Source organism: Amphibalanus amphitrite, unplaced genomic scaffold (assembly GCF_019059575.1).
Source record: "Amphibalanus amphitrite isolate SeventyFive unplaced genomic scaffold, NRLGWU_Aamphi_draft 000992F_arrow, whole genome shotgun sequence".
Classification (NCBI taxonomy): Eukaryota; Metazoa; Arthropoda; class Thecostraca; order Balanomorpha; family Balanidae; genus Amphibalanus; species Amphibalanus amphitrite.
In genome coordinates this window covers 106,370-132,467 of record NW_024882486.1, presented here as the reverse complement: position 1 = coordinate 132,467, position 26,098 = coordinate 106,370, and the positions used below count along the sequence as shown (strand labels likewise).

The 26,098-nt window shown below is 47.2% G+C and overlaps 1 protein-coding gene across 3 annotated transcripts in view; it reads right to left on the bottom strand.

Annotated features, from left to right (window-relative positions):
• The window catches only part of LOC122368961 (kinesin-like protein KIF17), a 38,740-nt gene extending 15,489 nt beyond the window's left edge, over nt 1-23,251 (bottom strand). For 2 of the 3 annotated variants that reach the window (XM_043343302.1, XM_043343301.1), the window contains exons 1-4: nt 23,115-23,244; nt 22,510-22,590; nt 7,200-7,526; nt 6,576-6,924 (exon numbers count right to left, since the gene is read on the bottom strand). In XM_043343302.1, coding sequence (XP_043199237.1) covers nt 6,576-6,924; nt 7,200-7,526; nt 22,510-22,581 — 748 coding nt within the window. In that variant the 5' untranslated portion in view covers nt 22,582-22,590; nt 23,115-23,244. Of the gene's footprint in view, nt 1-6,575; nt 6,925-7,199; nt 7,527-22,509; nt 22,591-23,114 lie in introns of all 3 variants that reach the window. The other variant, XM_043343300.1, reaches the window with a different exon arrangement.
• Nucleotides 23,252-26,098: the final 2,847 nt, after the last annotated feature.

Genomic DNA, 26,098 nt, shown 5'->3' with positions numbered 1-26,098 from the left:
GCGTGCTAGAGCGATGAAAACACTTCAGATGTATTCAGCTCGACGATACGGATCGACTGATATGCAACATCACCCTTTTCGGTCAGGTTATGACCTTGACCTGAGGTCAAATTTTAAAAATGACCTTTCAAGGTAAAAAAAAAAAATAGTTCATTCGACGCGTCTCGACGAGAGGAACATAATGCTGCCAAAAGTAATGTCGTGGGACTCTTAAGTCAAAAGTTATTGCCGAAAAACAGTTTTCGTGAAAACTGCTATTTTACAGTTTTTGCCCTTTGGAGGCTAAACCGTTGACCTTAGGTCAAATCTGAGAACAATGGTCAGAAAGGTCTGTAAAAGGGCTATCGAATGAGCTTTTCCGCGGCGCTGTAGCTCTATTGGTCCCGAGTTAGCCGTTGCAGTTTCCAAAATTGTTGAAATGGCCTACATTTGACCTTCGATGACCTCAGGCGACCTGACCTTTGACCTGACCCAAAAAATGACCGAAGTGTTTCCGTCATTATTTTTGACGCTCTTTCGAATGATGCTTACTGCGTGTCGCTACGTGGCCCAGGAGCCGAGTTAGACCAGACACCCCCCTCACCGCCCGGCGCGGAAGTCGCGGAGCACCAGCCCGGCGCGGGTTAATCCCAGGCTGAGAGCGTTCAAGCTTAGGTCACCCATATACCTCTGTATACCGAGACATGCAGAAGTCTGTGGCTCACCAGGTGATATCAAGTTATCACGAAATGATAGGGGAGAGTGGGGTGGGTTGTATCAGTTTGTATCTCCGAGACCCATAAACTCGTAACTATCCGTGATAAACTCATTATTTCCGTACTGTCCCCTTCCTTGATTCTTCTGCTTTTTTGTGCAAAGTAACTTTTCCGCTACCTCTACCAGTTTTTCTTCTACGGTCTGCCGAATAGAACAATGTTTTTGATACAACTTGCCCCATGGCTTGGGTGAGTTGTATCACATGGTGGGGTAATTTGTATCACTATTTCACGTTTCAGGGAGTGTGCTTGCTACTGGTTTTGAACATAACAGCAACATTAAATGGGGTTAATACAATGTATAGGTATGCTCAAAGGCTTCACTTTATTAGACCAAACTTAGGTCAATGCAATCCGAACGAAACATCAACAGACTAGACGCAAAAGTGGCCCGTTAAGAGCAAAGAAGCCAACACATTGTGCCGAAATGGAACGAGCATTGACTAGCTACCTACAAACGCGAGCCAGGGCTTAGCTTTCGCGATCAAAAGCAACATACCCATACATACATACATACATACATGTTACAACATACCCCACCCGGCTCTGATACAACATGTACCTAGCCGCCATCTTGGAAAAACATCCTCGTGCTAAAAAAACAGCGGACAGCTGGAGAAATCCGTTTTCACATACGCAGCCTTAGAACCTACCCTCACCACCGCTACGGAGATCTTTCAAATTCGTGCACATCTAAATGCCCAAAACACACATTTTCTTGCAACTTATTTTTTTAGAATGACATTAAAAAAAAAAAAAACATAAAATCGGCTCTCACCTCGAGACGCGTCCACTCAGCCACAAGACAGAACAGGGAAAGATGGCGCCGGAAAACCTCGTCGGCTGGTCGTGTCGCGAGCGCCATCCATTGGATAAGTTTGGCACAATTCGCCCTGATACAACTTGGACATGATACAACTCTCCCCGCTCTCCCCTACAAATTACTCCTGCTTTGATCTAGAGGTGGCAAAACGTGACAATTTTGGGAACCAGACTCGAACCAGACCCAGCTGGACATTTCTGGAACCAGTCGGACCCGGTCTAAGTTGGAATCGGAACCAGTTGGACCCGTTCCCCAAAAGTCAATTACCTAATACAAACCGTTTGTAGAAATCATTAATTGCATCGTGTAAAACAGCCCTTTTCCCACTGATAATACTTATGAACTACAGTGTCCAAAGGAACATACATGAGCAAATGTTTTCTTTCCATTCACTTCATATTTTGCAATCATATGTAGTGTCCACTATGTATGGTTTATGGTAGGACCCGGTTGGACCCGCCAGAAAATATCCAGGAACCGGTCCGGACCCATATGGGTCCAGACCGGTTCTTTTGACCGGGTCCTCGGGTCCACATTTTGCCACCCTTTGAACAAAAAAGATGATGTAGGATACCAGTATAGTCAGAGGAGCGCTAACATTGGCTCGATGGGTGCTATGAACCGTTGGGACGCTACGCCAAGCAAGAGTGGCGCTTTAACAGCAGGGATACCATAACACACAAGGCCCTGTGGGACGATTACATTGACTCAAGGGGCGCCCTTTAGAATCGGTGCGACACCGTGCAGAGGGCGCCATTCTTAACCACATCAATTTTAATACTCACTGCAGATGGCCTCCAAACTGTCTCGAGGGGTGCCTTCAGGAACCGATGGAACAGCCACCGAAATAGGGGCGCCGCTCTAGCTGCAGTGATGAAATAAGGTATTGACCGCATTGACCAGAGGAGCGCTTCATGTGGCTAAAGGGGCGCGTTGGTAAACTGGTGGGGCGCCACCCCATGCCCAGCGAGGGGCGTCGTACTTAGCAAGGAAATTATGTAAGTCAGAGGAGCGCGAACTTCGGCTCGAGGGGCGCTTGTATGAACCGTTGAGGCGCTAACCTAGCTAAGTGTGCCGTTTTAGCAGCAGGGATGCCATAACACACTATAGCGTGCTATGGTATCTAGGCCCTCTAGCCTCCCCCCCTCCCCGAGGAGCGATGATTATGACTCAAGGAGCGCCCTTAAGAATTGGTAGGCCACATACATTTCATTACTCAGTGCAGAGGGGCGCCAAAACGGGCACGAGGGGCGCCTTCAGGAGCCAATGGGGCAGTCTACGGACTGGGGGCGCTGTTCTAGCAACAATGATGATAAGGTATTGGCCAGAGGGGCGCTTCATCCACCTGAAGGGTCACATTGATAAACGGATGGGGCGCCGCTCTGCATGTGGGGGCATTAGTTATTTATTAGCAAAACAGATGACATAAGACGTGCGTGTTGTCAGAGGGGCACCACTTTGGCTCGAGGGGCGCTTTTTAACCAATGGGGCACGCTATTTAGCTAAGTTTTTACTTGCCGCAAGCGGCGCACCATCCCTGAGGAACGTTACACAAACGACTGACGACTCTCTCGACATGGGCATCAGAGGCGCCCCTATAGACCTCACAGGCGTCTCTAATTCCCATTGAGGCGCCCCTTTGGGCTTGAACTGGAGCTCCTCTTTCTATGGGCCTCGGAGGCGCCCCCATTTGGCATGCAGTCTCCCCTCTTTCGTATTGGGGCGCCATTATGGCCTTAATGGGCGCCCCTTTTTCATGTGGGCGCCCCCTATACTATAGACCTCAGAGGCACCCCGAAGGGCCTCAGAGGCCAATAAGGTGCCCCTCTTTCGCATGCAGGCGCCCCTGTGGCCATCTCAGGCGCCCGTGTTTTGCATTGAGGCGCCCCTGAGGACTTCATGGGCGCCCCTCTTTCGCATGCAGGCGCCCCCACGGCCTCAGAGGTTCCCCTCTCACGCATCCCATTTTCATATAGGCGATGGCGCCCCCTTGAAAGATGGCGCACGCGCTCCTATGACGCCGCTGGCCCGTGAGGGCGCCTTTCGGGCCTGGGGGCGCCCACCAAGGTTGGGGGGGGGCAAACGGAATGTTGGGGTGGCAAAATTTCAAGTTGGGGGGGCACCTGCCTCCCCAAAAGTATACAAAGTTACGCCCCTGGTCAAGGGTACAAAATGCAAGTTTCTACAGTATCGGCCTTGCACCGTAGTTGCCGACGAATGGAGTGAGACTGATTGCCCAAAACGTGTTCTTAGACTACCAAGACAATATTCGTTGCATACAATGTCATTCAAAGGTCAAGGTCAAGGTCAGGTCAAGTGAGGTCAAATTTTGAAGTTGGTTGTTAAGGCCTAAAAGGGTGTCTATCTGATGCAGTTTTTCACGGCAAATCGAATGGTGCTATTTTTGTTTCCGTACGAGGTCTAGAAATTAAAAAAAAAACATTTTTCAAAATTTGTGTGTCGTGACGTCATAAAATTTTGAATAACTCCCACATTTTTAACCGATTCTTCTGAAAATTGGTATGTAGGTGCACATAGACCATTTCTCTGACATATACTCCGTTTTTTCGATAAACTCAAAATTTTGGATTTTATCATTATTTTCCCAAAAAAGTCAGGTTTTTGAAAACATTTGGGCCAAAATCCATAATTTTCAAAAACCCGAGATAGCCATTTGATAGACAAAGTAGAATCACGTATGACCTTTTTTGTTACGTCTTGATTCCTTTAAAAATGAAGATGTTAGCGGCGTTTGAAATTTTGCCGTTTTTGAGGCGAAAATGGCGAACATGACGTCACTAAAACGTCAATTTCTCAAAAAATTTCGGACGGATTTCGCTCAAATTTTCAGGAAACGCGTCAAATTTATGCATGATAAGGTACTGAAAGTTTGACGTCGCTGGCGTAACGCGTTTAGAAGTTATTGGCGAAAAACGGGAGGAGGGGCAGATCCTGCCCCCCCCCCTCCCCCAGCGGGGCGCGGGTTAATCAATTTGACAAAAGCACATGTGGGACTCAAAAAAGTATCCCACAAGGCGTCTACACACTTTGAAACTACAGTCCAGCACTTCAACAATAACATGTCGTGCTGACCTCCTCCCAGGAGAGGCATACCAAATTACCCCGATATTCGCGCGTCCACTCTACAAGTCACGAACCGCCGCCCACCGCCCACCGTTCCAGCGTTGGCGGCGCGCCGGCGCTCATACGGGCACCGTGTGGGCGGGGGCGGCGGCGGGGGCGGGGGCGGGGGCGGCGGCTTACCGACGGTAATCGATCGTCTTACAATCAGCCGTCGGTCGACCGGCCGGCACTCCGCCGCCGTCCTGGCTCTCCCCTGTTATGAGTGCACGGTTTGAGCTCCCCTGTTCCCGCTGGGAGCCACCCCAGTAGGTCAGACCACCTGCTGCGAGCCGCCCCACCTGCCAGGTTAACGCCGGGGGCAATGACCATTCACCACACCAGAGGTGTGGCTCGTATACATGCAGACACGGGAATAATCTGGAGAGAATGAACGTTTAATACAATGTAATTCCATGAACAGCATTGCCGAAAATCTTTTTCTAAGCGCTAACCTCATTCGGATATACCGATCTCCCGATTGCCGTATTAGTTATGTTTTTGGAAATTGGAAGGACACCTTACCTTCTTCACTTTTATGATATAGGAGCTCAGTAATGAGGCAATATTTATAATGGGTTTGCGTAAACGTCAGTACGAAGCAACTGGATGGGCAGGCTCGCCTGCCTGTCCAATAAGGCAATAAATTCGTCAAAATAAGAACGTCTCACAATGTCTGAATTGATGCACCTCATTGCCCAGGTGGTATATTACAGTAAGCCTTTGGTTCTGGCAGCACGAACCAATCGATGTGGTTCACCCCAGGGCTGCTTCGTTTCACGTTTAAACTTTAATATCCGACCCACTTAGCGTATCCACTCCGTTCATACTTCATTGCATGTTATGCATTCCTGCCAACGGGTCTCGATAACAGAGTGTAGCGCCTCCTTTCCAAGTACCATAGAGTGATGACCAGGCCTGTGAATCGACGGCGGTGGGCGAGCCCTTGCTTCACTGCACACAGCACATGTAGCATGCCTTCTTATCTCGCCTTACACGGGTGAACCTATTACATACGATTTGAGCCTCAAACACTAATCCTACAGGTGATATTAGGATCAAAACCAGCATGGTTGGAGCTCCACTTTGGATTACAGGCAATTATCAGATTTTCGACAGGCTTTGGACGCCCTTACAATGGGCATTTAGTACGCTGTTAGACGTTCTCCTCCACATTAAATCAATTTCTCACCATATTCAAGAAATCAAACCATCGGGTGCCGGATAATTTCAAGGAAGTGTGGCACCGCAGCAGGCTAAGGGAGCCGTCTGGACGTTCATGACTGCTAGCCAGTCCCGCCTGTGATCGATCCCTCCCCGGGTGGTGCACCCTCCCTAGCCAATGCACCCTCCCCTCTCCGGGTGGCGGGTGGTGCACCCTCCCCTCCCCTCCCCCTCCCCCTCCCCCAGTCAGTGCCGTGACCAGCTCGGAGACTGACGCCCCGCCGGCGCACGCCAACTTCCGTTCCACACCCCGGGGTCGTTAGACGCCGTCGAAACGCCGCTTCAGCACCCCCCAACAGCGTGGTCATGAGTCCAGCTTTTCAGCGCGGACCCGTGACACGAACACAGGCCAGTGTTTTGGTCCAGAGTCGTGGATTATGGACGTTCTCAGTACGACTTCACGCAGCATAGCATGCGTACGTACGTGCGTGTCACTTCTGCATTTACGCTCATTCGTTAATTAATTGCGAAATGAAATGTGCTTATATTAATCTAATATTAATTTCTTCCAATCATATTATTATTTTACGTTTTCCAGAAACCTGTGCAGTCTGCAGTCTAAGCCTCCATTCATCTATTGGCAGGCATCTATTCACTCCCTTAACCTTTCGTCTCCCATCAGCTGCAGCCCACGGTCGCTCTGCCTCACCCACCTGTTTTCGCCTGTCGCTCGGAGCCGGCTAGATCCACCAGGTTGAGCTTGCCGGCCCTCAGCTGGTCCTTGCCCTTCTTGGACGGCGTGATCATCTCCAGGAAGATGGTGAAGATGGAGTGCGAGCGCGACGAGTCCTTATTCATCAGCGTCTCGCCGGTGGAGCGGTTGTTCCAGCCCTTCTGCATCAGCATGTCGCAGTCGTTCTTGTTGTGGCATGGCTGCCGGCTGAGGTCCTGCACGTATACGCCCTTCTCCGGGTGCTCCTTGAGCTCGATCTTCTTCTTCGGGTCGTTACCGAGCAGATCCCGAATCTCTTCGTTGTAGATTTCTAGGTAGGATCCATGCACCTGGAATGCGGGATTAAATTATTTAGATGTATAATGACAAAATCGTTATCATCAAGCTGCCATTTCGTCATGATAAAAATTTATGCACAGTCTTATACGATCATCAGTATGATTACAACGGCTAACTTGTTACGCAATGTTGCAACGAACAGCTAAAATAGATAGCTAAAACATATATGAGCTAATAATTTTCCATTTGGCAGTGGCCGAATACGGTGCATGAAGGTTGGAATCTAGGCGCAATGAGTGAGGACTGAGGCACTTGGATCACTCACCAGATATTTGGTCTCTGTCGATGTGCTGATGGCGTCGAAGATGTGCTCGAAGGCCCTGGGTATCAACCCGAGCTGGGTAGGAGGGTCGGGAATGCCCTGCATGGAGAAGGACTTGCCGCAGCCGGTCTGGCCGTAGGCGAAGATGGTGCCGTTGTAGCCCTCGAGGGTGCCCTCGACCAGCGGGTACGCCATGTCCTTGTAGATGTTCTCCGTGACCGAGTCCATGTAGTAGACGCCGTCGAAGGTGAAGGACTTGGGTGGCGAGTTCTTGTCGGAAGGGTTGACGATGGACACCTGCATGATGCTGTCGTCCATGAAGACGACCACCTGAAGCAGACGGAGATCGGAATATCAGAGACTTTGCTGGTGTTTCACCGGTGGAGGCACATTTTGTAAACGGAACACTGCAGGGGCGATTAGCAAGGCACTGCTCATCATCCGCGTATGGTGTGTATGTACTTTGTTTTTCAACTGAAACATTGCAAAATATAGGGGGAAACTAAGACATAAGTAATGGAGCCCAGCGATTATTATGTAAATTCATACACTTTACACGTGTTGGACACATTGCACTTTGACTGATTGCAGTCTGATGAAACTTAAAAGCGCAGCTCAAGTTCATAGCTTATAATCGAAGTTATAATTGAATTATTTCGCATCGCCTGCGTGACCTGGTCCACAGAAGCGTTGTGACTACTAGAGCCTCCCATCATAGAGCTCAGTTCATCAATCCCAGCCTGAAAAGGATCGGTCCGCGACCGACGTGGAACGGCGCAACTTTGCCGATTGACGATCAGCTGGGCGGGCGACCTGCCAGTCCAACCATCAAACCAACATTGGCCACAAATCAAGGTCGGACCAGGGCCGAGCGACCGATGTTCCGTTCTGGACAGTTTGGTTTTGATTATGCGAGTGGGCTGTTTCAGATTCGCTGAACAAGGATGGGTTGTGATGAGTAAAACGGTAGAAGGGCCTGAGCGAGTGTGTATTGCATGAGTGGAAAGAAGGGAGCGTTCATGTTATCAAATTATGCCACATCCGCTGGGCAGATAGAATGTCAAACACGGAATTCGAGCACGTCACGTTTGGTGTCAGACTGGCACTATTGAGTACCATCACAATGAGGAAAACGCTCTTGTGAGCCAGAACTTCTGTTACCCAAATATTCTCACTTTTATTTTAAGTATGTTATATTTTCAAGTTAGCAAGTGGTGCCTTGTTATGGCTAAACTTTCAGGGAGCTCAGAGCAACGTGCCTTTAGCGCCAGCCAGAAGCATCGAAACTTCAAGCTCTAAAAAACAATTCACGGTCGTGTGCAGCACTGAAACCACAGGTCACCGATCAGCTTTTTAAAGAACAGCTTCTGTCATCGATAATATTGGTGGGTCACCGACGTTCGCCCATTTCGAAAGTTCCCGCATAAAAAAAATGGCGCTTATACTACCCCACCACCAAAGTTGACACTCGTGTCGCGTGGCCGCGCCTACCCCGCCGCGCGGACCGGTGTTGTTCGGTACGAGACCGGCAGTTATGAGCCACCCGGTGGTGTCCGAGCTGTCACAGGCCGGACAGGTGACGCCCGCTGACCGCCCTCTCCCCCCCCCCCCCCCCCGGGGTGGGTGTGGGAGACCGGTGCGCAGTATTGACATTGTCCAGTCGATAGTCGATTGTGTGGCCCAGTCCGCAGAGTGCAGCGATGGACGGAGCGCGAGCCGCAGCTCCCGCGGGTGAGGTCACAGATTATTGGATCGGCACTGATGACACCGCTTAGGTCATCGAGGAACTTGACAGAGGGCACAAACAACACATGAAATTGTGATGTAATAGCAAAATCGATAAAACCAGAAAATTCCTTGTGCTGAAATGCTTAAGCACAAAGCTCTTGAATAAAATACGCATGCTTCAAGGGTGTTTGAACCACGGACGTATAAATAAACTGGACCCGCAACCACCTCCATTCAGGTGAACCCGACAAGGCGCCATTTTACGTTGCCAAAAAACCGTGCTCTGGAAGGTCATCGAGCCAATACAATTAGAATTGCGTCCAAACGGATGGTCGGAACGAGATGCTGGTGGTACCGTTCAACGGGTAATTCCTTGAGGCAGGTGATGATGCATGTCGCAGGTCACCCGGTGTCACATGGCGCGTGCCACGTGCCGACAAACTTACAAAGGGCAAAAACCTTTAAGCGACGCTTCAAATCAAACGAAAGGCGGCACAGGTGCCAAACTCACAGGTCACATGTCCCAGTGTTCGACCACTAACATATGGTATGCTCGGCATCAGGGGGTGCGGAATGCACGCGCTAGTGGCGAAAAACATGTTTTGAGGAGGCATCCTCCGATTCCGGAAAACCTTGACCTAGGCACACCAAGTTTGGCACACTGACACTACTGGACACGCGCTTTAAGGTGCTGTACAAATAGGCGTGCTGGGGTACACGGTGCACGTGCTGTGCACGTGCAAACCTTTTGATGTTGCACTCCAGGTGTCACATATGCGGGTAGGGCGGGTAGCGCTGGCAAGCTCAAAGTGCCAAATTTACATAGGCCACCCAGAATGCATTCCAGCATAGTTATTGAGCATATCCATCTCCTGGTGGCCCCCAAAGGTGCGCTCTGCACGTGCAAAAAATTATCCGCGCCGGGCGGTGGGGATGCTTGGACAATGGACACCCTATGTGGATTTACGTAAATATCTCGAAAACGGCGTTGTGTAGCTATATGGAAAAGGCTATGTTAAAATGCCAAAATCAAAGGGGGGCACGGTGCCCCGGTGCCCCCCTCGTTCCGCCGCCTATGATTTCAATATCCCTTGCTTGCTCAATGCTCATTGCTCAGCTCATATTGTAAGAGCACTGCGGCACAGCATAGATGCAGGCGCTTTGCTACTGCCATCTATGGGTGAAAGATGAAGATAATAGTTATTGCGGTACAGTACCTATTATTGCAGGCGCAAACAACGTACGAGTAGATAACGAAGATGCCTATGCTACGCTGGCCGGCGATTGAGGCGTAAATTTGCGTTGCTGGGTAGCAAAAAGTTTATGAGCCCGAGTTTGACAAAATAAATGATTTGGCGTGCATGTGGTGGTCTGAGGTCGCAAAATCAACAGAACCCTAGGTCAGTGATATTGAAATTTCGAGGTAGAGGTAGGTACTCTACGTATATACATACTGTTGATCGTATCAATTGCTGCACGTTTTAAACCGATTGTTCAGTCTGTGTAGCTATGACGGGCACTATAGCTTTTCCTAAGGTAAGGTCACTTGGACGTAACCTGATGACCTAACCTTGAGTGACCTAAGTCTGAAAGTTACGCAGCATGTGTGAAAAAGATTATGAAAAGGTGTGCCAAAAACGGCGGCGCTACACATCGCCGTTTTCGAGATATTTACGTAAATCCACATAGGGTGTCCAAGCATCCCCACCGTCCGGCGCGGATAATTTTTTGCACGTGCAGAGCGTACCTTTAGGGGCCACCAGGAGATGGATATGTTCAATAACTATGCTGGAATGCATTCTGGGTGGCCTATGTAAATTTGGCACTTTGAGCTTGCCAGCGCTACCCGCCCTACCCGCATATGTGACACCTGGAGTGCAACATCAAAAGGTTTGCACGTGCACAGCACGTGCACCGTGTACCCCAGCACGCCTATTTGTACAGCACCTTAAAGCGCGTGTCCAGTAGTGTCAGTGTGCCAAACTTGGTGTGCCTAGGTCAAGGTTTTCCGGAATCGGAGGATGCCTCCTCAAAACATGTTTTTCGCCACTAGCGCGTGCATTCCGCACCCCCTGATGCCGAGCATACCATATGTTAGTGGTCGAACACTGGGACATGTGACCTGTGAGTTTGGCACCTGTGCCGCCCTTCGTTTGATTTGAAGCGTCGCTTAAAGGTTTTTGCCCTTTGTATGTTTGTCGGCACGTGGCACGCGCCATGTGACACCGGGTGACCTGCGACATGCATCATCACCTGCCTCAAGGAATTACCCGTTGAACGGTACCACCAGCATCTCGATCCGACCATCCGTTTGGACGCAATTCTAATTGTATTGGCTCGATGACCTTCCAGAGCACGGTTTTTTGGCAACGTAAAATGGCGCCTTGTCGGCTTCACTATCTTCCATAGGAGGTCCATTGGGATTGTCAGTCCAGTTTATTTACACGTCCGTGGTTTGAACTTCTTTTCTGACATTTCAGCAGCCTTGAACTTTTCTGCTAGCAGTAACGGACATCTGTCAAGCCCTGCTATGTACCTTTTTAAGTAAGCTTAAAGCGATTTATATATCTCTTATCATTAAATTTACGTGAAGATATACCGAGAAAAAAACATGTCAAAGTCATCATCATTTTACTCCATAACACTCATACCGCTTCACCTATTGCGATTCACAATAACGAAACATTCCCCATGCCTAATCCTAGTGTATCCCGGCTTTATCACTGGAATAGATAGTTGGACTTTGACTCATTCAGCCATCGGCTTACCCACATTTCCATCGATCACATCACGCGATCTCCAAGATGCAAATGGCTTAACGGTGTTCTGCTTATACTGTATAAATGTTAAACAGGGATCATCAACTGCCTTAGGCATGTAAACATACAAAGTTGCAACATCTGCAATCTGCATTTCTGAGCTGTTCCAGAGAACAACGTAGTATGTCGTTACCATACAGTCGATCTAATTTACATGAGCTACGTTTAAACTAGACTTCAGGCTACGATATAGTGCGCACGGTTTGTATTTTCAGAAGTTCAAGTGACATGAGATTCGGGGGTCTTGGGACGGCCTTTTCAAAGATTTCAGAGACCCAGTGAAACATTTTTCGCAGTTAGCGAAGCATTCAACTGCTCATTGATGCCGTAAATACAACTAGCCTGTCACACTTGCAGGTACTGGACTGATCAGTCGAGCCCTGCCCGACAGTCGCCAGGCGAGTGCTCGCCGAAGGCACTCATTACGGCACTCGCCATCGGCACTCATTCTGCGTACGCACTCCGCGAGGGCGTGACTGAGCGGCTGACCGCGCTGTCTGTTACCCATATCGTCACTATGACAACACAGTCCGCAGTGGTCACCGGACCGGTGCCGAGACCAGCTGCGGCGCTGAGCCATCGGACTGCAAAAGAACCGCTTGATGACAGGACCTGACGTTAGGACTACTGGACTGTAGATTGGCTGGACTTGGTGAAGTAACGAGCGAGACAGTGATGAGGGTGTAATAATTTGGCATGTCAACTGAAAAGTGTTCGCAATGTATGAGTGACAAGATACGAAGCGCTCCTAATAACCACTCGGTGATTCTGCTTCAGGAAATATTGCTGTGAGGTGCTGCCAGTACACACATGGAAAAGCATAGCTCTGATATCTCGCAGAGTTGCGCCTAAGCCTCTCCTCGTTAGCATCAGTTTAGCATATGACTAGCATCATTTCCATTCGTTTTCAACGGCTACCGCTGCAGCAGTTTGATCCTACCAACTCTGCACCCCGCGCCACAGTCCCGGTACAGGCCCGCACACAGTATTGATGCCGGTCCCTCGACTACGGCCGGCGGCACGGCGGGCCGTACTGACCGACTGCAGGGCGGCCTTGGCATCACCAATCGATGGACGGCCGCGCACGGCCTGTGCACAGCAGTACTGCACCGCCCCCGAGAGTGCCCGATCGGGGGAGGGGTCGACAGACGCGCGGAGGGGAAGGGAGTTGAGCAAGGCGAGGTGGATGGCTTTTATCTAGCGAAGCTCCATAAAAGAGTGAAATATAAAGAATGAGAGTTTAATGTGCATCGCATCTTCTCACGACCTCAGGACGGCTCCACTCTGATGCCTAGGTTTTGTGACGCAATCTGGGCCTATTCGACGACTTAGGCTTCGCGTCAGGTTCTCAGTAATCTCACTGCCGCGGCACGCATTCCTTAGTGCCCCAGCTCTGGGTCACCCTGCCAAGGTCACTCGGAGCCTCAACGGCGACAGCGGGCCATCGAAAGGACCGACCGGCGGGGCGCGTCGTCGCGGTGGTCGATAAACGTTCCACCCATCGACCTGTCCGTCCTTTTACGAGCAGTACTGGAGCCGTGTGCGACCCGTGCGCAGCGAGCGGACTGCAGCCGTGCGTCTCAGTGGGGGCGGACACACCTGGTTAGGTCGGCGCACGCTAATTCAGCCGAGGAGCCCCTGGTCAGCGCCGTGGCTGGCAGAGTTCGATCGCAACCGTTCTGCGACGCCGCCCCATGGCTCGAATGGCTCCGGCTCGGGACGATCGACGCTCAGCAGGGCTAAATTTGGCCGCCCATTCGGCCATCGAACGGCTGCTAATTACAATAAAATCCGCCAATCAGGAGCCCATGCAAACAGATAGCAATCGTATTAATCATCAAACGTAGCAGCTGGATAAGTCGATTGGTGGAAAGCGCATTTTCCTCCCACTGAGGGTATGCTTGCATACAAACTTCACCCAATGAAAGTAGCGATTCGTATGGGGGTATTCACGGTTTTCCGAGTGCCCGCCCGCACTGCACTAGGCTGAATCCTGCCACAGGCCACATGTATGTACGAGCGCTACAATGATAGCAATAGACGACTTCCCTCTTTCAGGGAGGGTCATTTTAACTAACTTACTATGGCGACATGACAACTACCCGAATCGGCCGAATGGCGCTATAACGCCTCTGAAAGACGGGATTATTCCTCCCGAAGGCGGAATGCCCCATTAGTTTTGCGACACGCAACAATGTATAAAGGCCTGGCTACACTATGCGTTTTCTGCGTGCGTTTTTGCAGGTTTGCGTGTTTTGCGTAATATCGTTCTAGGAAAAAAGTTATAAACTATATAATTTTTACTTTGGTTACATACAAAAACTAATATAACTCTTATGTAACTAAAATTTAAGGTAAAAAACATCACAAAAACGTAATATCCTTCTTTTTTCTAGAACGATATCACGCAAAACACGCAAACACGCAAAAAACGCACGAAGAAAACGCATAGTGTAGCCAGGCCTTAACCCGCGCGGGCTGGGGTCTCCAGCCGAACGCGCGGGGCTGGGGGGGGGGGTAAATTTTACCCCCCCTGTTATCTCCCGAACTAATGGTCCGATTTGGAAAATTCAAACGCCAATCGAAAGCTCTCATCACGAACTACTAAAAACATGTACTTAATTTAAAGTTTGAGGTCAAGGTCAAGGTCAGGTCAAGGGTACAAATTGCAAGTTTCTACAGTATCGGCCTTGCACCGTAGTTGCCGAAGAATGGAGTCATGGACTGAGACTGATCGCCCAAAACGTGTTCTTAGGCTACCAAGACAATAGTCGTTGCATACAATATCATTCAGAGGTCAAGGTCAAGGTCAGGTCAGGTCAGGTCAGGTCACCAAAAAACAAAATATAGAAAAGGGCATGTGCGACACATGTTTTATGGGTCATTTTACTCATAGAATTCAATAGGCACACTCAATAAGTGATATGGACTACCTCTGGATGAATTTCAGGTCGAGGTCAGGTCAAGGTCAGGTCAAGTGAGGTCAAATTTTGAAATTGGTTGTTAAGGCCTAAAAAGTTGTCTATCTGATGCAGTTTTTCACGGCGAATCGAATGGTGCTATTTTTGTTTCCGTACGAGGTCTAGAACTTCCAAAAAATTCATTTTTCAAAAAAATTGTGTGTCGTGACGTCATAAAATTTTGAATAACTCCCACATTTTTGAACCGATTCTTCTAAAATTTGGCATGTAGGTGCACATAGACCACTTCTCTGACATATATTCCGGTTTTTTGATAGACTCAAAATTTTGGATTTTATAATGATTTTCCCAAAAAAGTCAGTTTTTTGAAAAAAAATTTAGGCCAAAATCCAAAATTTTCAAAAAACCGAGATAGCCATTTGATAGACAAAGTAAAATTACGTATGACCTTTTTTGTTACGTCTTGATTCCTTTAAAAATGAAGATGTTAGCGGCGTTTGAACTTTTGCCGTTTTTGAGGCGAAAATGGCGAACATGACGTCACTAAAACGTCATTTTCTCAAAAAATTTCCGACAGATTTCGCTCAAATTTTCAGAGAACGTGTCAAATTGATGTAAGAAAAGGTACTGAAAGTTTGGCGGCGCTGCGCGCCGCCGTTTTTGAGATATCGCAAAAATTCGCGAGGGGGGGTAAAATTTACCCCCCCCCCAGCCACGCGCGGGTTAAGGCTCAGCGAAGAATGCATTATGCCTCCAATGACGATTGACGACAAGGCGCTTTTAGGAGAGCGAATGCAAAATCAACGCTTGAAGTGATATTCCCACTTTTGGCATGTGTTTTGTTTTTGCTGTTACTCATTTAAACCTAGCGTTGCGCTTTGCGTCCTATAAATGTATCAGATCGCGCCTCTGCCTTGTGTTTTTCGTCTTCCTGATTTTAGCTTAGCTGATACAAGTTATAGCGCATCAATTATAGTGTGACGCTAATGAAAGATTGTGATTTTCCAATAAGTCACGATAGTCAGCACTAAGTCTGCTGGTCCTTGATCATAAAATCTACTCAGAATTGGATCAATTTTGAAGTATTTAATAACTTGACAGTCTTGTACACACCCACACACGCGTGTGCTTCGCGTCCTTTCTTCTTTTTTTTTTTCCAGCCTAGTGGAGGGTGGTCCGTTCAAAACAACCCTCCTTCCACCCCCGCCCCACTCTCCGCCCCACCACACTTCCGCTTCAATGAAGTGCAGTTTCCCAGTTGTTGCTTGTTGATGTGTACCTCAAAGAGTTGCTGAATATCGCGGCAAACACGTTTATTATTTACCAACATATGGATCCGCACGCGGTTGCAATCCCCACGGGACAGGAGCTGAGGAGGGATGGTGGGGTGGGCCAAACCTTAGCGCATCATAAGACCGTCCGCTCACAGGATAACACGCATAACAAGCATGCCCGCATAACACGCATAACGCAAGGATAACAAGCATGCCCGGCCGCAAATTTACCAACTGTATACACGTCTTCGGAGACCGAGCCGTGACGTCATGCCAATGGGCGGAGTGAAAGGCTGTAGCGGCGCTTGGCAGGTGACGTCAAGTGCAGGGGCGGAGCGGAAGACTCGCGGATCGTGGAGCTTACCTACTCGATGAGAAATCGTAATGTTGTGTTGAATATTTACAACTAGCTAAAACCCCTGATCTTGTTTGGGAAATAGTTCATCCGAAAGACCAAGTTATACTTACGATAGCATAATTGGTAAACACAGTTGCCTGCAAAGTTTGAATGTCAATCAGACCGACCGTCCACCAATCGCCTGTGGCCAAGTGGCTATGATCCTGGCACATCACCTAGAGGAGCCGAGTTCAATTCTCGGGGCGGCGAGTTTTTCCCATTTCCAACGTCTAATTGAACGGTTTTACGTAAGCTATAAGTAATATAAAGCAAACCCCTCTTATTGACGAACGCGGTTGGCGGCTCACACGCATGTTGCAGGTCAGAGTGGGTGGTATGAAACGACGCGTCTCGACCGTCTCCGTGTTGTTTGCTAGGTGTGCGCGCTGTCAGTGCACGGGTTTTGTGCATTTCGCCGAAAATCATTCTGGATTCTAATGAAATCGGACGTCTAAATAGGCCGACTCGGCGGCGCTCTGAACGGCAGACGGCTTAAAAGATCAACTTGAAACTTATACGCCCGTCTAGCGGCATCGATTTTGGCGAAGCACTTTTCGGATCTCTAACTATGCTCCAAAATGCCGAAGATCCGAAAAGTGCCTCGCCAAAATCGATGCCGCTAGACGGGCGTATAAGTTTCAAGTTGATCTTTTAAGCCGTCTGCCGTTCAGAGCGCCGCCGAGTCGGCCTATTTAGACGTCCGATTTCATTAGAATCCAGAATGATTTTCGGCGAAATGCACAAAACCCGTGCACTGACAGCGCGCACACCTAGCAAACAACACGGAGACGGTCGAGACGCGTCGTTTCATACCACCCACTCTGACCTGCAACATGCGTGTGAGCCGCCAACCGCGTTCGTCAATAAGAGGGGTTTGCTTTATATTACTTATAGGCTTACGTAAAACCGTTCAATTAGACGTCGGAGCTCATGAGAAAAACTCGCAGCCCCAAGAATCGAACTCGGCTCCTCTAAGTGATATCCGAGGATCATAGCCACTTGGCCACAGGCACTTGATGCACGATCGGTCTGATTGACATTCAAACTTTGCAGGCAACTGTGTTTACCAATTATGCTATCGTAAGTATCCTCATCCATGATACTCGTCGCATCACATCAATCAAACAATCAAAATCAATCACGCTGCAACCATCTATACCAATACGGCCTTGGCAACGATTGTTTACAAACAAAATCGCGCGCTCGCCGCACTGCGCCGCCCGCCGCGCTGTGAAAACAGCTGGCTAACCAACTTCACTCCGCCCCTTCTCTGACGTCATGGCCGACGTCACGCCAGCGGCTGGTGCAATATGATTGGCGCTCCGAACTCCGAAGGCGTGTATACAGTTTGTAAATTCGCTGCCCGGCCCGGGCATGCTGTGCCGCCGAGCCGCCGTGTGTTGCGGCACAGCACAGCCTACGCTCCCAGCATGACGACGCGCTAGGACAGAGGGACCGTACGAAAGGAGTCGGAGTGAGAGAGAGGGAAGCATTATGGCGAAACAGACAATTACATTATTGGATAATATATATTATGATTCTTTTGGCTTTGAACTTAAGCGTGTGATTATGGAATGTGCTGTGGAGCTTCGCGAGTTATGTGAGCGAACATATTACATCTCCGTAATGAGGCTAAGCCAGATAACACGAGTTACAAGTAATCCAACCTTGATCCCATTGTTAACATTCTTGATCCGATCATTGAGAACATGCCTTCACCAGACTCTTCTTAACTAATTTACAGCAATTCACACATATCATTGTCATTGGTTTTACTAGATGTCTGCATTCAAAAAAGTTTTTCGAGTTATTTACAACACAGCAGAGGGGGCCGCCTCAGAGTAAATGACAATTCCACTTGTTGGCTTACTACATGATCATTGAATAATTCAGTCACAATGAAAAGTGTCTGTGCTTTGTTACATAGAACTGGCTTTGCTAAAATGACTGAGAGATGATGAGGAAGGCAAAGATATAAGTGTCATACCATGCGAAAGGAAAAATAAAGACAACTGTAGCATACCTATAGTGTTAACATAACATAACATAACATATATTACAATGTAACAACAGGCTACAGGAGCCCAACAAGGTTACAAGGATGAAATACACAGTGATGTACACATTCATGCACACTGAACAAGATTTACATGACAATGAATGCAATGAGTGTATCCTAACAACGAAACCTATCAGAGTTGTCTACGTCTTCAATGGTGTCAAAGACCGCACCACGCTCCGTAAAATACAAATCCACGTTATGTTTGAATTTGTTAAGGGAGGAACTATCAATAACCCAAGGAGGTAAGCTATTCCACATATCAATGACGCGGTTAGTAAAAAAGGATTGCCTTAAACGCGTTTTTGAAAATTTCTTTACCAATTTACATCCATGTCCTCTTGTAGAGTTCGAACTTATCGTGAATAAGCTCTTAAAATCTAGCTTATCAATACCTCTATAAATTTTGAACAATTCAATCAAATCACCTCTCACTCTCCGGTAATGGAGTGAAAACATATTTAACGAGACAAGCCTTTCTCTGTAAGTCATCCCGCGAAAACCATGCACCATCCTAGTGGCCTTCCTCTGCACACGCTCTAGAGACTTGGCGTCTTTTTTAAAGGGCGAGTACCATGCCTGTGCACAATACTCTAAATGTGGACGAACAAGAGAACAATAAAGTTTTTCATAACGTCTTTACTTTTATAATTAACGTTTCTATATATTACTCCCAACATTTTCAGAGACTTTTTACGGGCTTCTTGACATTGATGACTGAATTTTAGATCATTTGTGATTAAAACACCTAAATCTCTTTCTTCAAAAACATTTTGCAGTTGACTGCCGTTTAAATAATATCGATCATTTTCATTTACCCCAACGCTAAGAACTTTGCATTTCTCTACGTTAAATTCCATCTGCCATTTTCTGCTCCAATTGAAAAGAATGTTTAAATCTGATTGTAATGTTTTCATGTCCTCGTCTGATGTAATTGCTTTTGCCAGCTTAATGTCATCAGCAAATTTCCAAAGCCTACTGCTTAAATTATTATCCAGAGAGTTTACAAAAATAATAAAGAGCAATGGGGCTAGAACCGTACCTTGTGGTACACCACTCTTAACCTCCGCCCACTCAGACTGTTGTCCATTCAAAACAACTCGCTGCTTACGTCCTACCAGCCAGGTCTCTATCCATCTAAGGAGGAAACCGTCTAAGCCATGACACTGTAATGAAACTAATAATCTTTGATGTGGAACCTTGTCGAAAGCTTTACAAAAATCTAAATACACTACTGCTACCTTCTGTCCCCTGTCTAATAGCTCTGTTACATACTCGAGAAAGTCTAGCAAATTTGTCAGACACGATCGTCCAGCTCTGAATCCATGTTGAGAAGGCAATAAAAGTTCATTTTGCTCTAAGTGATTCAGTATATTACATTTTATTATTTTCTCGAGTATTTTACAAGCGATAGAAGTTAAGCTAACAGGCCTATAATTTTCAGCCTTAGTTTTACTACCCCCCTTAAAGATTGGTACCACGTACGCATGCTTCCAGTCTTCAGGTATAATACCTGTTTCAAATGAGTGTTTGAATATTATATAAAGAGGCACGGAAAGCTCTTTTGCAGCTTCCTTTAGTATTCTTGCTGAAATAGCATCGGGACCACAAGCCTTATTTGCTTTAAGGCTTTCGAGATGTTTCAAGATGTCGGTTTGAACTAAATCGATAGTTGTAAGTTTGCTGAACAGTCTGGCATCATTTCTACTTATTGGCATATTTGCTAGACACTCATCAGTAAAAACACTTGAAAACTGCTCATTAAATGTCCTAGCTTTGAGCTTATCTTCATGATAAACTTGCCCATCTTTTTCTATTAACCCGATTCTTGGATCATGCATGTTAAATTTATAAAAACCGAAAAACCGCTTGAGATCACCTCCACATTCATTTGCCAATCTAATCTCAGCTGCTCGTTTGGCCTCTCGAATTATCTTTTTGAGTCTCGATCTGGCTTTGATATAATACGATTTATTGTCAGCCGATGGAGCTATGGTTCATGTTAAGTCGCTCACAGCTACAAAAAAAGAAACATTTGACATAAAGCTAAATAAATTACTCAGGACCACTATTCCGTTTTTGTATCAGCTCCGCGGCGAACAAACAATAATCAGCCCTATCGCGAACCTGTCCACAGTGAGAATCGGACACGCCCCAGCCAATATGGCGTGGATTGACCGACCTTGTGCGGTGTGCTGTGTAACGATTCACCGAACGGTCCGGTAACCATGGCTCTGGGTGGGTAACAACTAACAGAGCCGAAGCCGGCCATGGTCGATCGCAGAGGTACCACGGCCGAGGTCAAACGCGCCCCAAACTGACCGCGCTGACCGCGGGGGAGTGGTGGGAAAATGGCGCTTCAAGGTCCCTGTTTCACGGCAGGACGCTACCTGACGCTACCCGTATCGAGGTATTGGGTTTCTATGAAAAAAAATCAGCAAACTCGGTGCTCTAGTACCTATTGAGTGATGTCATTAATATAGTAGTTAAAGTTGACGCTATTTGAGAGCTAGTGAAAAGCCGTGGTTGGGCCCAAGTCGCATGACATCATACAGCTATGACAGTATGACGTCAGCTCCCGCAATACCGTAACGTTGTCGTAATGCCAGGTAGCGTTATGCGCTGAAACAGGGCCGAGGAGAATCCACTGTGTTTTTCTTTGACAAATGTTGGTGTCCGTTCCTGATGATAGCTTTTAGTCAGATCGTTGGGCCTTGTTACGTACTCTGTTCACTCCATTTTTGGCGGGCTATAAGCGGCCTCAGTTTCTTGCAGGGGCTCGAGAGTTACCAGTTCATTTTGATGGGACCAACGGCATTTGATTCACCCAACGACCCAATCGTGTAAATGCCGTAAATAGGAGTTCACAGCGCTGGGTGAGGTTATGCTACATGAAACGGGAAAATGCAAGCGTTTCTTTTCGATAACTACCACTCACTCACAGTACAGTGAGGGTGTGCTTTATCCATGACCCTCCCTCTCCATTTATGATAGCAAAGACTCTATGGAGGGCGTCAGTCTTCCTCTTTTTGCGCATGCCATCTGTGGTGCGGCGAGGTGTAAAAAATATATTCCTGACATCGATCGATCGATTGGCGCCTGTCGATAATGCCGTGAGCATTGTTTTGTCGAAGGAAAGCTGACAAAAGAATCAGACATGCAAACAGATGCGCCAGTCCAGCACATACAGAATCAGAGAGGTGAATAACCACGCATTGCCATCAAGGGACACCATCAGGAATTCAGTGAGTTTTAATGCAGTAAACAACGAGCGAGCAGTATCTGCAATGTAAGAATTGGTGGACCATTATTGTAGGTATGTGAATTTGAAAAAAAGAAAAAAGAACAATGGTGATAGGTATTCAGCATTTATGTAAAGTACATTACACATATTTTCATACGATGGTTGATTTTCATATGACGCGTTATAGTGTCTGAATTCAAACAAAACCCCGTTGTATCCAAAGGTCAGGGTTATGAAGGGTAGTTTTGAGCGCAGTAAGCCTTCCGTTGCCTGCCTCATTGCAAACATCTCATTAATAATGTTCAGCAGAATGGGCGTACACAATGTCCTATTGCCTTTCTGTGTGCAATCTATGCACTTGGCGGTCGATCGAGCGGTAGTATCGCCCACCGGTTCCTGGAAATGTTTGCCGTACCCCTCCCCTAACCTCCCCATCCCCACTGGCCATACGACACTGTCTGGGCAGCAGTGGTAGCGGGCGCGACCTTCCGCGAATGACCTGGCCACGCAGCCCGACTGTATTTCACAGACACCGGCGCAGATCATAAGCAGAAATGGCGCAGCTATCGACGGACTTTAGCTGACGTTCCGTGTCGACATTGTCCACGAGGACTCATTTCATTCATTCATCAGTGTGTCATGTGGACTGAGTGATATTTTCCCGATATTCTATTAGAAAATGAGCAGAGCACAAAACTTGAAACGATAACGGACTAGACAGCACAGTCAGACACACACGGGCCCGTAGCACCGTCTCAATCATCGCCATCAGTGCTGCATCTGGCCTGAAGCACCACCCCCCAAATGTGTCATAACTATTCTGTCATAACTGTTCTGTCGTAACTGTTCTACACCTTCTGTGGGGACCTACCTCGCAGTTGAGATTCTTCTCTCTGCTGTTCATCGGCCGGCATCTCACCAGCACCTTGACGCTCTCCGCCATGGCGGGGAGCTGGAACAGAGCAGTTGCACTATGTGAGACCATGTCCTCACTTAGAGGGATGGACGTTGAATGATATGAAAATGGTAACAACTAAATAGAGGGCGCTTTTCTCGAGCTAAGAAATGTAACAATCTTCCTAGGATATGTTCACCAATAAGATTGCTGTTACATTGAACCCATATGCGATACAACGGATAGTACGGATAAGCCTTCAGCTACATATCAAATCTGATGCCTTTCGATATGCCGCATCTTCAACAGGTTCAATAAACGAATCATGCAGAACAAAAGAATTAATAGGCTTTAAAATTGTTTTTCAACGCCGGCATCGATTATGGAAAGAGCGAACAAACCCTAGTAATTCCCTAAAATCATCTTAGACCAATTAAAAAGCAGTAACATTTCAATAAATAAAAAATCGAGCTTCACGACAAAAATTGCACCAATGAGAAGGAAAGAGAAACGCGGTTAAAATAAAATTTGTATACGAATTGGATGCATAAGCTGGCATTCAGATCTCCGACAAAACTTACCTCAGCAACACTATTTCTTGTCTAAGTTACGTCCAACGCGGCCATGGTATAAATTTCCAGAAACACAACAGAGGAGACGACGGACGCACGACCTTCACATGACGATGGTCTGGGTTTCTTCGGTGTAAAGGTGTCTCTGAAAGAAAGGCAAAACAGTTATTCAGTGCGCCACCCAAAGCTGGCCTCACCCAAACAAAAAGTATGTATATCATGCGATGCGTCTAAGCATGACGAACACGATGGTGCCAAAATCGTGGCTTTGAGACGTCCATTTCTAGCAAAGTTGTTTACCAAAACCAAACTTGTACTTAACTAATTGCACTTAACCCGACCTCATAGGTCACCGGTGGACCTGAGACATTAACATTGGGTAGATACCTTATCGGGTACCAGTCGCTGCGTCTCGTAATGGCGCAAACGCTCGTTTTTCCGCGAGACTCTAGCTCAATTAGGGGCGTAACGGCGAGGGAGATGGGTCTACCCCGTCTAGGTATATGTGGCAAAAAAAGATAGGTCTGGCCACCATTAACCCGCGCACCGACGGGGCCCGGGCCAACTTTACGCAGACACCTACGCTCTAAGATCTCGAAAACGAAGCAAGTTAGTCACAATTGGTAAACGACAATGGATACAGGTGACAATGGGCATGGACTACAATGATGATTGAGGTCTTTTCAGGTCAGGTTAAAAGTAGCGTCACAGAGGAGGTCAAAATATTCAAAACTGCGGCATAAGGGTTCAACAATTTTTTGGAATTACCCTTAGCGAAAGTGAGCAAAATTAGCAATACGAGGAGATTGGAGCATGGAGATGGGGATTCATTCGTCCATCCACATCGACATGTGTACGTGTTAACCTCGAAAGGTGAAGGTCAAACGTTGACCTCAGGTCAAGTTAACTCAAGGTCAAGTAGTATGTCATTCGATCCGTCTTGGCAAGCTGAGCAGTGAGCACAATCAGGCTGGCTCTACCTCTTGCCTGTGAGAAGTTATTAGAAAAACGTTTTAGTGGCTCTTATTGACGTCACATGACCTTAAGGCTTGGCTACGCTATGCGTTTTTGCGGGTTTGCGTGTTTTGGGTAATATTTTTCTATAAAAAGAACGATATTACGTTTTTGTGATGCTTTTACCTTAAATTTTAGTTTATGTAAAAGTTATATCAACTTTTGTATATAACTAATGTAAAAGTCATATTATTTATAACTTTTTCTAGAACGATATTACGTAAAAAGCGCAAACCCGCAAAAAAAAACGCACGTAGAAAACGCAGTGTAGCCAGCCAGGCCTTGACAATTGTCCATTAGCAAACGGAACATCAAGGTTAGCCCTGAATTATTTCATTTATGGTAGAATTGGCCATTACGCTCTGTCATTAATTGTGACTTACACTGTGACGGAGTTGCTTGATTTGAGTTTGTGTCATTTAAAGTGACCAGGTGACCTGACCTGAGGAGTTAAGAGGCCATTATTCGTAATATCATATGCACATTGTGTGAGACCGCTTCGGATATAGCCACGCCAAATTTTGCCTTCACGCTCCACAGTTTTTTTTTCTCAATTGGCAACAATCTCAGGGGGCGGATATCCATCCCCGTCGGTCCGCGGGTTAATATTCAGGCCTAGCCGGAGCCAGCGCGCGGCGGTAGCTTCCATTGTTATCCATGAATCCTGACCGGCCATGACCAAACCTACACCAGCTCCGGATTTACCTGACGATCAGTAGACCGCGCTATATCGTGTCGAAGGTCCGTCCTCGTCCGGTATTCACCACCACTCGTCACCGATCCACCACTACCGACACCGCCACGTCACCGGCGCACCGCACCGCCGTCGGCACCCGCACGTGCGTCGGCGTCGACGGTTGACGCGCTACTGTTGTCACATGGCGCCGAACGACAACAGACGGTTGCCATGGACGGTGCTGCGGTCTGGAGGTGGCCACACGAACTAGCAAGGTCGGCTCGACGGAAGCCGACTGACTCATTCTTTATCGGCGAGTGAACAAAATGCGCCTTCGCTAATGCATGCACTTAACGGTCTACGCCGTAGAGTAGGTACGTATGTACCTACTCGTATATGCAACGCAAACTAATTTGTCTGCGTATGATTTTCGACGCTGTTGCGAGCAGCATAAATAATACCATATTAAGTTTTTAGGAATCTTTAACCCGCGCGGGGCTGGGGGGTAAATTTTACCCCCCCTCACGAATATTTGCGATATCTCAAAAACAGCGGCGCGCAGCGCCGCCAAACTTTCAGTACCTTTTCTTACATCAATTTGACACGTTCCCTGAAAATTTGAGCGAAATCCGTCGGAAAATTTTTGAGAAATTGACGTTTTAGTGACGTCATGTTCGCCATTTTCGCCTCAAAAACGGCAAAAGTTCAAACGCCGCTAACATCTTCATTTTTAAAGGAATCAAGACGTAACAAAAAAGGTTATACGTAATTTTACTTTGTCTATCAAATGGCTATCTCGGTTTTTTGAAAATTTTGGATTTTGGCCCAAATTTTTTTCAAAAAACTGACTTTTTTGGGAAAATCATTATAAAATCCAAAATTTTGAGTCTATCGAAAAAACCGGAATATATGTCAGAGAAGTGGTCTATGTGCACCTACATACCAAATTTTAGAAGAATCGGTTCAAAAATGTGGGAGTTATTCAAAATTTTATGACGTCACGACACACATTTTTTTTGAAAAATGACTTTTTTGGAAGTTCTAGACCTCGTACGGAAACAAAAATAGCACCATTCGATTCGCCGTGAAAAACTACATCAGATAGACACCTTTTTAGGCCTTAACAACCAACTTCAAAATTTGACCTCACTTGACCTGACCTTGACCTGACCTCGACCTTAAATTCATCCAGAGGTGGTCCATATCACTTATTGAGTGTGCCTATTGAATTCTATGAGTAAAATGACCCATAAAACATGTGTCGCACATGCCCTTTTCTATATTTTGTTTTTTGGTGACCTGA